Source organism: Mustelus asterias, chromosome 21 (assembly GCF_964213995.1).
Source record: "Mustelus asterias chromosome 21, sMusAst1.hap1.1, whole genome shotgun sequence".
Classification (NCBI taxonomy): Eukaryota; Metazoa; Chordata; class Chondrichthyes; order Carcharhiniformes; family Triakidae; genus Mustelus; species Mustelus asterias.
The window spans coordinates 33524351-33538743 of NC_135821.1; the positions used below are offsets into that span (position 1 = coordinate 33524351).

The 14393-nt window shown below is 43.9% G+C and overlaps 1 protein-coding gene across 1 annotated transcript in view; it reads right to left on the minus strand.

Moving 5' to 3' along the window:
- Positions 1 to 2129: 2129 nt before the first annotated feature.
- Positions 2130 to 14393, minus strand: part of LOC144509533 (adhesion G protein-coupled receptor B2-like) — a 962811-nt gene continuing 950547 nt past the window's right edge. Inside the window, exons 31-33 of the mRNA XM_078238437.1 lie at positions 8606 to 8659; positions 2947 to 3156; positions 2130 to 2324 (exon numbers count right to left, since the gene is read on the minus strand). Coding sequence (XP_078094563.1) covers positions 2130 to 2324; positions 2947 to 3156; positions 8606 to 8659 — 459 coding nt within the window. The remainder of the gene's footprint in view (positions 2325 to 2946; positions 3157 to 8605; positions 8660 to 14393) is intronic.

The window sequence follows — 14393 nt, forward strand, 5'->3', positions numbered from 1 at the left end:
CACAACTCATTAAAAATGTGGCAGGGCAAGTTAAAGAAGCAGATGGTTTACTTGGGCTTATAAACAGAGGCTTGGAATATAAAAGCAAAGAGATCATACTAGCACTTTACAAATCAATGGTTAGGCCACTACTAGATAACAGTGGACAAATAGGGAAGCACACTTCAGGAAAGGTGTAAAGACCTGAGAAAGGGCCAGGCTCAGAACGGACGTTTCCAGGATATTGCCAGGCATGACAGACTTCACAAATGAGGGAGTTAAAAAAAACTTAGGCATGTTCTCCTTGGAGGACAGAACCATAGAACCATAGAAAATTACAGCTCAGAAACAGGCCTTTTGGCCCTTCGTGTCTGTGCTGAACCATTTTTTGCCTAGTCCCACTGACCTGCACTTTGCCTAGTCCCACTGACCCACTGAAGGCTCGGAGATGACCTGATAGAGGTTTTCAAGATTATGAGAGTTTTGAAAGAATATCATAAATCATAGCATCGGTAAAGCATAGACGAAAACCATTCGGCCCATGGTGTCCATACTGGCTCCACTAACAGGAGCAATTCATGTACAGCCACTTCCCATACTCACTCCATATCTAAGCACATTTCTCCTTTTAAGATATTTAGAACATTTAGGAAATGTGCAATTACAGAAAAAAAATTCCCCCTGCAACTGAGTCAATAACTAGAGGTCATTGATTTAAAATCATTGGCAAAAGATCCAGAGGGGTAAGTGGAGAAATGATTGTACTGGGGGAGTTGCTAAGATCTGGAAAGCTTTACCTGAAAAGGAGGTAGAAGTTGATCTCTAATAATTTCAAGGGGAGTTAAACAGGTACGTGAGGATGAATAACTGACAGGGCTATAGACAAAAAGCAGGGAAGTGGGACAAAGTATGATTGCTCTTCCCAAGTGCCAGCACAAGCAACACAAACTGAATGCTTTTTCAATTCATTCATGGGACAAGGTCGTCACTGGCTAGGGCCAGCATTTATTGCCCATCCCTAGTTGCCATTGAGAAGGTGGTGGTGAGCTGCTTTCTTGAATCACTACAGTCCATGTTCTGTGGGTTGACCCACATTGCCATTATGGAGGGAATTCCAGGGTTTTGACTCAGGAACGGTGATATGTTTCCAAGTCAGGATGGTGAGTGGCTTGGAGAGGAACTTGCAGGTGGTGTGTTTTCATGTATCTGCTGCCCTTGTCTTTTTAGATGCAAGTGTTCGTGGGTTTGGAAGGTGCTGTCTAAGGATCTTTGGCGAATTTCTGCAGTGCATCTTGTAGATAGTACACACTGCTGATACTGAGCGTCGGTGGTGGAATATTTTTCATGTGGTACCAATCAACTGGGCGGTGTCAAACTTCTTGAATATTGTTGGAGCTGCACCCACCCAGACAAGTGAAGAGTATTCCATCACACTCCTGACTTGTGCCTTGTAGATGGCGGATAGGTTTTGGGGAGTCAGGAGGTGAGTTACTCGCCACAGTATTCCTAGCCTCTGACCTGCTTTTGTAGCCATTGTATTTATGTGGTGAGTCCAGTTAAGTTTCTGGTCGATGGTAACCTCAAGGATATTGACAGCGGGGGATTTAGTGATGGGGTCACGAGCTGAGTGACCCTGGCAAACCCCAAACTGGGCATCATTGAGTAGGTTATTGTGCTGTAACTTCAATGATTCTATGATTATCAGACTGTGGATAAAATAACATGAAGCGGACAGTAGCAGCGTTGCCTCAGCCATTTTGGGGAGTTTAACCAGATTTTATGTCCATCAGTTAATGAGCTGCTGACATGGCCTTATAAGGGACCAGAGTTGACCTTCTGCTGGTGTTATCAGAGGTTTGGGAGCTCTTCACTCTAACATTACCACCAGGAGCAGTGACCACTGCTGACACTGTACCTAGGTAAGAGAAGGAGCATTGTTCTATCTGTGAACAAGTGGTGTTAGGGTTACCCTGACCAGTCAGGTTGGGCCTCTGAGCCTCCTGGTAAGACCAGCAAGCCAGGTCTGTGTTAGCGATTCCCGCTGGCGTGACGTCTTGCCGAGAGATGGGGAGCATACATGATGAACATCCTAATGATAATGAAATTCAGTCAATCTCAAGCTGATAAGCTTTGTGCAAATCCTTTTAGCTTCACACGCTGTTTTCCCAGCTCGCTGCGCTGATCGCCTGACGCGGCGAGGTGGTAAAATCATGCCCCTCAACAGGCTGTTGGAGGGGTGGGCCACCTTTAACCCGAGTGAGTATAAGCCCCAGATCTGGGCAGACCAACCTCGCCTGGGATGTGGTGGCAGCAGCAGTCACTGCCAGCAGCTTGACAAGGAGGACCTTGTCGGAAAAAAATGAGTGATCTCATATAAGCTGCAAGGGTGAGTGACTACCTGTCTCCTCCTGGCATCAGTCCCGTCTGTCACCCCTGGAATATAAGCATGAATCCACTCCCTGCTCCCTCTCAACCTATCAACACATAAACCCCCAACATCTTCCTTAGAAACCCCTTGGAATGCCTCATCACAACCCCTTCCTGTTTTGGCACAGTGCCCACATATGCCATTTTATGTAGACCCCAGACATGCCAGTCCAGCTCACAATGTCATCCTTGTGTCCCCACAGGGGAAGATAGCCCTTAATGAAAGGGAGAGGGAGAGTTGCAAGTCCTTACTCACTATGAGGAAAGGGTGCTGCAGATGGTGAAGGACCAGGAGTTGTGACTGACAGTGAGGTTGGCCTGTGCCAGAGAAGTGAAGACCCACTGCACCTTCATCTAGATGACCAGTCTCAAGTGAGTTGTCTATTTCCTCAACCCTTGTCCCTCCCAGTCTCTGTATCCATGTCCGTAATCTTGCAGGATCACCATAAGATGAAGCCGGGCCATCTGGAGTCATCGCTCCCCTTGCAACCCTGGAGAGCACCTCGGAGGAGGACATCAATCACTCATCAATGCTTTCACCTGCTCCATCCACCAGCTCAGAGACACGCATCTCAGTGGGACATATTCATGCACAGGCTTCTGGGTCACTATCTGGTGCACGTTACAATGATGCACATCAGGTGGAGGCAGGAACTTCCATGGGATTGGGCAGACATTGGTCTGCAGGACTCCAGCAAACAATCTGGCCCCCAACCAGATTCCGAGCCTCTGGAAAGGTTTCTGCCAGAGCTGTTGGAGATGCAAAGGCAGAGCTGGGAAATCCAGATGGGGATATCAATGACATTCCAGCAACTGCAAGGTCACTTGGAGGAGTCCCAAGGACGTCATTCGCAGGAGATGTTGCCAGTATTGCGTGGCACCCAGGCCAACACTGCAAGGCAGGTATCCGCAGTGAAAAGCCTGGGCAGGATATCGAGTCATGAGTGGTGGAGTCCAAGGCATGGCTCAGTCTCTGAGGACCATTGCTGAGGGTCTCGAGAGCATGCTCCAGACACAGATTGCTGAGAGGCTCCAGAGCTTGGTCCAGGCCCACAAGGACATTGCTTAGGGCTTCAACATCATGGTGCAGACAATGTTGGGCCTCCAGGATGTCCCATGGAGTAGCCCAGGGGCCCATGAGCAGGAGGATGAAGTGCTGGAGCCAATCCTGGAACCTTCCACCCACGCGACCTTGGCAGTCTCAGCCCTTCTGAATGCCTCCTTCCTCACATTGGCACATCTCCTGGGCAGTAGGCAGAACAAGGTGATACCAGTGACATCCAAAAGTTGAATGGGGCTCTCAAAGTCTAGGCCCCCCCAGAGGATGCCTGCTAAAATAACTCGTAGGCTACAGGGTGTGGAAAGCAGCAGGCATCTATCTCCACTTCTTTTGTGCATCCAGGGGAGACACCCATACGTAGCAGTAGGCCAAGTAAGATGAAGAAGTTATTGGTGCACCGAGTGGGCACAGGCACACACTATCGTTTGGGATGGTGTCTGCCTGTCTAAATGTCCGTGGAAATAATCAACGTTAATAAATCTTTCACCTCAAAGCCACAACTCTTCTGTGTTTGACCCCTTTCCCACATGGAGTTCATCCTCCATCTGAACTCCGATCCTCCTACAAATCATCCAACAAGGGGAATTAAATTGAATGTAAAATAAGCAGTTCAAAGATTTCCACCACATCAGGGGGAAGACTTACACACACATCTGACAGATCCTTCAGCTCAATATATTGGGAGACTAATCAAAGGGTTTCAAGGCTACAGAGGGATGACTTGCCATACAACACTTGGAAAAGGCCCCTGACCTGTGCCCTTCCAGGTCAGCCCGAGCACATCCCATGACAGCCCCTCCCTTGGAGGATCCCCTAGGCACCTGGGAGGTAAGTGTAGAGAGAGAACTCACCCCACCACTGATTCTCGGAGTGCATCACGCCTGGTCCACGCTCATCAGGGCCAGTTGTAATTGGCGCCCAGTTGGTAGGTTGGAAAATTGTGTGAGGGCAGAAGATCTGACTTTAAACTTTCTAATGATATTTAATTATATTAGAATGCAATCAGATGCATGCTAATCACTTTGTCACCCTTTCTTGGCGCGATCCAGTTCACGCCAACGGGAACGGACCAGGAAAATTGCCAACTTGTTTGTGGCTGGTGTAAAATCTCCTAATTGGGCTCGCATGGAATTTTCTCAACTTAGTGGGATTGGAGCTGGGCGCAACACTGCCAGAAAATTGCCCCCATTATGAGAACAAACCTTTATTGACAAGCTGATGAAAGGGATCATATCACAGTGGTCAGAAACCTGTGAAAGGATACCTTTCACAAATTGGTCACTTTGTGGGCAAAATAGGTCTTCGGCCTACTTGATGCAGTCTTTTTTAGCTACCCCAGTGGTTACTGATGCAAAGTGAGTTTTTGAATGAGAGCAAGGAGGAGCAGAGTAAAATGGATGGATTCAATTTCCCCACTTGTATTTTTATGATTCTGATGTCGCCAACAAATCAAGTGAGTATTCAAAAAAACTGAAAAATGTTTTTGAAAGCTTCCATTGGTTATGCTTTTTATTGATAGCTGCTTTATGCCTGCTGTGTCTTGATTGATAGTTCTTGTTCCTACTTACTACTTATTGGTTTGTATGTTTAAAGACTGTTCAGTTATGATTTGTTGGTGGTTTGTGAAAATCATTGCAATTAATCAGATAAGTTTGTGATGTACACTTTCATATGTGACACTTAGAGGTGCGACAGGCGTGCTAAATGCAAGACCTATATATATATATATTTATAATATGGAAATGTGTTGCATTCATTTGTGTTCATTTAACATATCTATGAAATATCTGCACAGAACAAAAACCTAATTGGATCAAATTTTCTAAGAACAAATAATAAAAATTTACTTCACCATCTCTGAGCACATCTCTCATAAACATCATGCGAAATCTGTTCACTGGTCAGATGGTCCAGCTCCCATATCCAAACCTCTGCACACACTCCTCTTCTGAAAGCCTGATCTCCTATGAGCAATGCTACAGAGGATCTGTGCATATTTTTAAGTGTCAAGAACTTGTGGAGAAAAAAGCTGTGCATTTATTTATAAAAAGGACACAATATTTCTGACCATGGGCCCCTTTAATGGGAAATCATGTAATAAGGTTTAACAATGATTTTACGATTATTATAGAGTATGCTCTCCAGAGACACCTTTGCTGGGAATCAAGTTAACCTAACTGGCAGGTGAGAAGTGCACAGGATCAGATAGAATGCTGGCTTTACTGTCCACTTGCTGCTCTCTTGTTTCAATGTTGGGCTATAAAACTAGCACTGTATTTTATCTCATTAGTTTATTGATGGGCAGACTATGTAAACATTTCCCCCATAGTTTTACTGATGCTGTACCAACTAGTTCTATCTCCAACATGAATGTGCACAGAAATAATTTTGAGAGACTCTTTCCTCAGAAGAAAAAAGCCTCAGGAGACATGAATATGATCAAATAAATTGCACTATAATGTCACTGATCTCATTGTGACCTCTGCTCGCGTCGAGTGTGGCTTCACACTGAGCGCAGAGCCTCACACAATTACCCCCCTTGATCCATTTTCAAAACAGTTGGACAAAAAGTATTATTGGATATGGGGAACAGCAAGAGACAAAGGAAAAGTCGACAGAAAGAGCAGCCATTGCAAAATCCAGGTCATAAGTCACAGTCTTCACAAAACAGAACTGCTGCAAAGCTGTGACTGACAAAGCATATACAAAGTATTCTTAAAAATAACTGTCGCTTGATTGTCTTTTTCAACATAAGATAGTGAGACAAAAACAATGTAGCCTGACTGAAAATAAATTTTCATCTTATAACTTATTTTTGCCAACTAGAGATTTAGTGCCTGAATCGTTTTAGTCTCAGTTGTGGGTTTCACACAAGCACATCAAAAGAAAATCATATGGGAAGCAGAGTCTTCAGTATGTAGATCTGGGATGTCGTTTCACTGATTCAGTCTTGCAGTCTCACCTAGCAGTCGTATTGAGAAAGTTGAAAATAAGAACAGAGTGCGGGAGAATTCCACTTTCTGATTGAGAAATGAGGATTTGTTCACAACAATTCAAAGAATATTCAGGGATTCAACACACAAAAAATTCTTCTCAAAGCATCAGTGTGAAAATATATATTTCAAGCTTGTTGTTTCTGTTATTTAGTTTGTTTTTACCTCTGAATCCTCTTTAAACTTCGGTTTGAAAGTCTCCTTCAGATGTATCCAGAGGAATTGAGGCAGATGTTTCCCACTCTGGCGAATGAAGTTCTAAATTTTCCTGGGTATCTAAATGAAGTGTGTTGGGTGCTGTGGTCTTGAAGTTGTCCCATGATTGCTCCACAGGTATAGTTTGCTCCTGTGAACAGAATATTTTTAACTCAGTCTTATTTCAGTGACCCTGGTTTTGCTCAATTTTACCTCTTTTTCCTCTATAGGTGCCTACTCTCATTGAGATTCCTGTACGTGAGCAGAAAGACTAGCTAATTAACAATGAGCTTAGCAGTACCGGGGTCAATTGCTTCACTTCCTAATACTTTACCAGCTGAGACCAGCTAATTCAGCAGACTGGTCCAGAATAGCTTGCATGGCACATAGTGCCGTTTTCCACTGGACCATGAGTAAAACCAGCTTGGTGTTTTGTTGACTAGTTCAGCATTTGAATGATCAATTTGTTCAATCCAGTATAAGAGTGTGATGACAGAATTGGAGGAAGGTTTGATAATTTCTAGAAAAAGCAATCATTAAACTGGTCAGTAATGTACGGAAGTGACAGTTTTTAAATCAAGTTAAACTAATCAGGACATTCTGTTATTGTGGACAGTTGGGCTGGAATTTTCTGGCCATTCACACTGGTAAGGACAGAGAATTTGATGCTCAGCTAAATCTCCATCCAGAGAATCCCGCTGGCGTAAGGAGCTGGTAAATTCCGGCCTTGATATCGGGTTTTGCTTTTTTAATCTCTGTATCGAATTCTGGAAGATTCCAAATTTAGTTTTAATTTGAGATTTGACAATATTATTCATTGATGCCGCTATGGATGAAAAACAAGTCATCAAACTTCAGCTGCGTCTGAAAGGCTTGGAGTGACTCATTCATCTTATTCTGTTGCCTGGATTGGCATTTGTCAATAGGGTGAAAGGCACTATCCCAACAGCTTCGCCACAATAAGTTGATGATGGAAGCATCATTAATTGTTTTAAGGTGAGACTTTCACCCCTATTTTGGGAGCTGTCTTGAGAGCTGCCAGTCAAAAGGATGGCTAGCAGCTCTATAGTTCCAGCAGTGCCCACTGCAATCAGTGGCCACTTACACTTCAAGCAGTCCCATCATGTTAAGGACTCCAGGTAAGTCTGGAGTCAGGGATCTCAGAAAGGGGGGTGAACTGGATGGGGTTTGGATTCAAGAGGCCAGGGGAGGGTTAAAGGGGGAGGGATGGAAGACCTTGGGTAGTGCCTCTGATGGGCCCAGGAAATCCACAAAGGAGGCCCTTTCCACCTTGTCTGAACCAGCTCATACAGCTAAAGCTATTGAGTTTCCTGCATGGCATGAGTCTCTTCCTGTTGTGGGTAAAATGCTGGCAGGGGTGGGATGAGATCCTAAAATTATCATTAATTGGCTACTTAAGCGACTCAAAAGGTCCAAGGTTGGACGGGCCACCCGATGCCTCCTCCAGCCACCTCCCCCCACCCCGCTCCCCATCCCGTTGGTCTGGGTGTGTAGGCAGTGGGAAGGTTACCTGCTGGATTTTACATGCACGTTGCCTTCAAACTCAGTGGCAGGGTAGTACAAAATCCATCCCAATAGGTACATCCCTCTCTGGGTGACTCCTTCTTTTGTAATCAACTCTATATCCATAATAACCAGTTTGGGTAAACACTGCACCACTTTAAAGTGAGTATCCATTAAATTATCTACATTATCCCCAATTATCTACATTCCTGCATTTCCTGTGTCTTGATATACTTTCACTCACTATTTTTCCTCTGTAGATCAACTATTTTTATAATGTCCTGCATGCTGATCTTTGTACTTTTGTGCATTTACACAGAAATGTTCATCAAATTGCCTGGAGTACCCAGCCTGGTTCCTTCAGATCACCAGCTGCCCAGTATTCATTCCCGCACAGTAACTGGAATAGCTGCCCTGTTACACTTACAGTTGGCGTGCTCTTTTCAGCTTCTGCTGAGGAAATGCTACATTGCTTCTCTTGCTGTGAAAGGAAATAAAACAGAAAATATTGACATCTATGAATCACACTGAAGTTAGAATGCAGAAGCCAATTGGAATTATGTACTGCATAAGATGGTGTCTTTCTATTTCCCCTCTATGTTCCCAAGTTGAATTTAGACAGTGAATGTAACTGCAGTGGGCATCACAGCCAAGCCCATCTGATGTGGTTTTCCATCGGGGTTGCAAGATCATGAACAAGAGAGCAAAGTCTGAAGGGTTTCACCTCCCTAACTCTAACTGAAAAGTCTAATGGAATGCTGGCCTTTATCTGAAGGGATTTGGAATACAAGTATAGATACAGCAAAATAATTTTCTCTGGTGAGGAAATCGACATCTGAAAATTACACTGGGGAATTTTGGAGGAAAATGAGGAAGAACCTTTCACAAAAAGACTAGTGGAAATTTAGAACTCACTACCCAAAAAGGTTGTTGGCAGTTAACTGGAGATTTCAAGATAAAATTGATAGTCTTTGTGATCAGAACATCAAGCGATATGGAACTAGTGCAAGTAAATGGGGTACAATTCAGTTATGATCTAATTGAATGATTGAACTGGCTCAAGGAGCTGTATGTATGGACAGTGAGGAAAGTTTTATCACCATTAAAGTTGCTGCAAGGAGATCACTGAACTCATGACAGACTTGGTATCAAACCAAGGGTCAGTGGGCTCTAAGGGTGAGCTATGTACTGTCAGACCTAGTGGCACCCTCAGGGAAACAGCGCATAAATTCTGACAGTGTTATATAATTGTCTTTTCTCAGACAAATAATGGCCGCCTGACTCTTGGGAGGTCACAGTAAGAGTTTTAACAACACCAGGTTAAAGTCCAACAGGTTTATTTGGTAGCAAATAAACTGTTGGACTTTAACCTGGTGTTGTTAAAACTCTTACTGTGTTCACCCCAGTCCAACGCCGGCATCTCCACATCTTGGGAGGTCAGCAGGTATGCCATGAACCATGTGAGTAAAGCACTGACTGCTTGTCAACAGCATCTGGACCTCTTGATTAAATTAAAGCTTTGATATGCTCCCTGGTATATTTTACTACACAATGTATATAGTTTGTGGCATCTGCTGCTGTGCGTATGTAATAATTGTAATTGACATGCTTATTGAACACTTTCTCTATGTTTTGAAGGTGAAGTCATGGGATTTCCTCACATCCTGTGGAGCAACCTGTGTGCATTGCTAAGCAACAAAAAAAATCAGGCAATCACACTGGGACATATGTTCTCTCTGTTGACAATATGGATTTGGATACATGTGTCAGATTGGACAGGTTGGGCTTGCATTGCCAACCATCTTAAGCCATGAAGTTGGGATTTATAGTTAAAGTCAGGTAGCAGCATACTCTCTGAAGAAATTCTCACAAGTGACCAGCAGACCATTTTGTAACTCCATGAATATTGTGGCACAACAATGAAAAGTACACACACTGTAAAATAACCATCAACACTTTCAATTTCAACAAATTTTACTTCGATAGTACCTTTCATGTTACAAAACATCCCATGCACTTTATAGGAGCATGATAAACAAAATATGACATAACCCACACAAGGAGATTATAGATCAGATGACTCAAAGCTTGGACAATGAGGAAGGTTTTAAGTAAGAAAGAGAAGTAGAGAAGCGGAATGATGTCAGGAAAGAATTCGAGAGCTAAGACCCTATGCAGCTAAAGGCACAGACACCAATAGCGAAGAAATTGAAATGAGATATTCAGGAGGCTAGAATTAGATGAGTGCAGCTATCAGGTCACAAATGGTGACGTATGATGGCCAGAGCAGTTTACATACTATTTAATGAAAACAATCAATGTCAGATGCTTGAAAAATATATCCAATATGTAAGCACAATTTTACTGTGAAGGAAGAACATATCAACATTCATGGTCAAATGTATAAACTTACTAATAAAGTTTAGTTGTGTACCTTGGAAGATTAAACCAATGTTGGCAAACATGTTAGTGACATGTGAATCTGCCACCTGTTTTACATCATCATATAAAGTCACAATGTAGCCGGTAAGTCAAATAATACACCAGTTTATAAGGCAAAAGTAATTGGTTATTTTACATATATATTGTTCTTCTGCTAAAATGAATGTGTTCTTTAAAGCTGTCAAGTTTAATTATTAAAAAAATTCTGCATGAGTTTAGTTGTTACTTAGGCTGAACATCAGAGACCCCAGATAGAATTTTTTGCTGAGGTTTAAGTTCAATGGCAGGCATGGAAGTGGGAGTGATTGAAGATATGGGCACCATATTTAAAGGCCATCCAGACAACCATTCACAACCAGGAACTCCAGACAGAAATGTCTAAGAAGAAAACAACCTTTAACGCCAGCAGCTCAGCAAAGCCTCCCTGGAGACTCTCCTCCATCAGTCCAGAAAAAGCTGGAGGTGCTGTTTCCCAGTATTCCTCCCATCTGACCATGACAGTCTGGGAAGAGGTTAATGGGGTGGTTAGTGTCCATGGGGCCCAAAAAAAGAACCAGCCAACAGTTTAGGGAGATAATGAATGACCTCCTGTACACTGCCAGGTTAAGTGCACTGTCTGCTCACTGCAAACTAACATTTTCATAAGGGCATCAGGTAGTCATAGTGCAGAGGTTCATCCCAAACAAAAGAAAGGTTATCAGAGGGGGGATTAGGCAGGCATGGCTGACAAAGGAAGTCAGGGAATGCATCAAGGCAAAAGAGAGAGCCTATAATGTGGCAAAGAGTAGTGGGAAGTCAGAAGATTGGGAAGGCTATAAAAACAAACAGAGGATAACAAAGAGAGAAATAAGGAAGGAGAGGATCAAATATGAAGGTAGGCTAGCCAGTAACATTAGGAATGATAGTAAAAGTTTCTTTAAATACATTAAAAACAAACGGGAGGCAAAAGTAGACATTGGGCCGCTCCAAAATGACGCTGGTAATCTAGTGATGGGAGACAAGGAAATAGCTGAGGAACTTAATAAGTACTTTGCGTCAGTCTTCACAGTAGAAGACATGAGTAATATCCCAACAATTCAGGAAAGTCAGGGGGCAGAGTTGAATATGGTTGCCATCACAAAGGAGAAAGTGCTAGAGAAACTAAAAGGTCTGAAAATTGATAAATCTCCGGGCCCAGATGGGCTACATCCTAGAGTTCTAAAGGAGATAGCTGAAGAAATAGTGGAGGCGTTAGTTATGATCTTTCAAAAGTCACTGGAGTCAGGGAAAGTCCCAGAGGATTGGAAAATCGCTGTTGTAACCCCACTGTTCAAGAAGGGAACAAGAAAAAAGATGGAAAATTATAGGCCAATTAGCCTAACCTCAGTTGTTGGCAAAATTCTAGAATCCATCGTTAAGGATGAGATTTCTAAATTCTTGGAAGTGCAGGGTCGGATTAGGACAAGTCAGCATGGATTTAGTAAGGGGAGGTCGTGCCTGACAAACCTGTTAGAGTTCTTTGAAGAGATAACAAATAGGTTAGACCAAGGAGAGCCAATGGATGTTATCTATCTTGACTTCCAAAAGGCCTTTGACAAGGTGCCTCACGGGAGACTGCTGAGTAAAATAAGGGCCCATGGTATTCGAGGCAAGGTACTAACATGGATTGACGATTGGCTGTCAGACAGAAGGCAGAGAGTTGGGATAAAAGGTTCTTTCTCAGAATGGCAACCGGTGACAAGTGGTGTCCCGCAGGGTTCAGTGTTGGGGCCACAGCTGTTCTCTTTATATATTAACGATCTAGATGACGGGACTGGGGGCATTCTGGCCAAGTTTGCCGATGATACAAAGATAGGTGGAGGGGCAGGTAGTATTGAGGAGGTGGGGAGGCTGCAGAAAGATTTAGACAGTTTAGGAGAGTGGTCCAAGAAGTGGCTGATGAAATTCAACGTGGGCAAGTTCGAGGTCTTGCACTTTGGAAAAAAGAATAGAGGCATGGACTATTTTCTAAACAGTGACAAAATTCATAATGCTAAAGTGCAAAGGGACTTGGGAGTCCTAGTCCAGGATTCTCTAAAGGTAAACTTGCAGGTTGAGTCCGTAATTAAGAAAGCAAATGTAATGTTGTCATTTATCTCAAGAGGCTTGGAATACAAAAGCAGGGATGTACTTCTGAGGCTTTATAAAGCACTGGTTAGGCCCCATTTGGAGTACTGTGAGCAATTTTGGGCCCCACACCTCAGGAAGGACATACTGGCACTGGAGCGGGTCCAGCGGAGATTCACACGGATGATCCCAGGAATGGTAGGCCTGACATACGATGAACGTCTGAGGATCGTGGGATTATATTCATTGGAGTTTAGGAGGTTGAGGGGAGATCTAATAGAAACTTACAAGATAATGAACGGCTTAGATAGGATGGACGTAGGGAAGTTGTTTCCATTAGCAGGGGAGACTAGGACGCGGGGGCACAGCCTTAGAATAAAAGGGAGTCACTTTAGAACAGAGATGAGGAGAAATTTCTTCAGCCAGAGAGTGGTAGGTCTGTGGAATTCATTGCCACAGAGGGCTGTGGAGGCCGAGTCGTTGAGCGTCTTCAAGACAGAAATTGATAAATTCTTGATTTCTCGAGGAATTAAGGGCTATGGGGAGAGAGCGGGTAAATGGAGTTGAAATCAACCATGATTGAATGGTGGAGTGGACTCGATGGGCCGAATGGCCTTACTTCCGCTCCTATGTCTTATGGTCTTATGGAATCATAGAAACCCTACAGTACAGAAAGAGGCCATTTGGCCCATCGAGTCTGCACCGACCACAATCCCACCCAGGCCCTACCCCCATATCCCTACATATTTACTCACTAATCCCTCTAACCTACGCATCTCAGGACACTAAGGGCAATTTTAGCATGGCCAATCAACATAACCCACACATCTTTGGACTGTGGGAGGAAACCGGAGCATCCGGAGGAAACCCACACAAACACGAGGAGAATGTGCAAACTCCACGCAGACAGTGACCCAAGCCGGGAATCGAACCCAGGTCCCTGGAGCTGTGAAGCAGCAGTGCTAACCACTGTGTTACCGTGCCACCCAGTCAGATGGTTCAGGTGCACATGGATGTCATACAAGATCAGCAGGTGGAACATTAGCATTGAATGTGTGCCAGCCATTCGATGCTCTCAATCTCCTATCAGTTACAGGACACAGGCTTCTTAATCACTAACTGACTGGGCAGGGCTCAGAGCTGCCATGGACCTGCATGTTCCAAAACTGCTCATGGCAATCCATTCTTTCATCTTTCTGCAGGAAAACAATGTCCACAACAAGAGGAAATTGACAAAGACCAGAGGGGAAATGGCAGACCTCCAAGTTTGCACCCCTCATGAGGAACAGGCCACCTACATAGTCAGTGAGGAGCATGACTGTGCTTGTTCTGAAGGCAAGATAGGATGCACCCAATCAGCAGAAACATCTTGTGTAGATGAGGCATTCTCAGTGAGTGAACTACAAACTAATGGGCATGATTAAGATATCCAGGGATATATATTTATAACGTGCAAGTGGTGATTGGGGTGCAGGGACATGATCACTCTTATCAATCTGCATTGAGGAGTGATTCCAAGGCGACAAATGGTACTCTCATGTTGCTCCTCCCTGTGAATCCGTATTTCTTGTTCTGTCTTTGGGGGCAGGTGTGAGTGTGACATGAGTGACTTCAGACTTCAGAATTTAAACAACTTTCAAGCTGTTTCGGGTTTAACTGCTCCTTGACACCAGTTCTTCCTCTACACA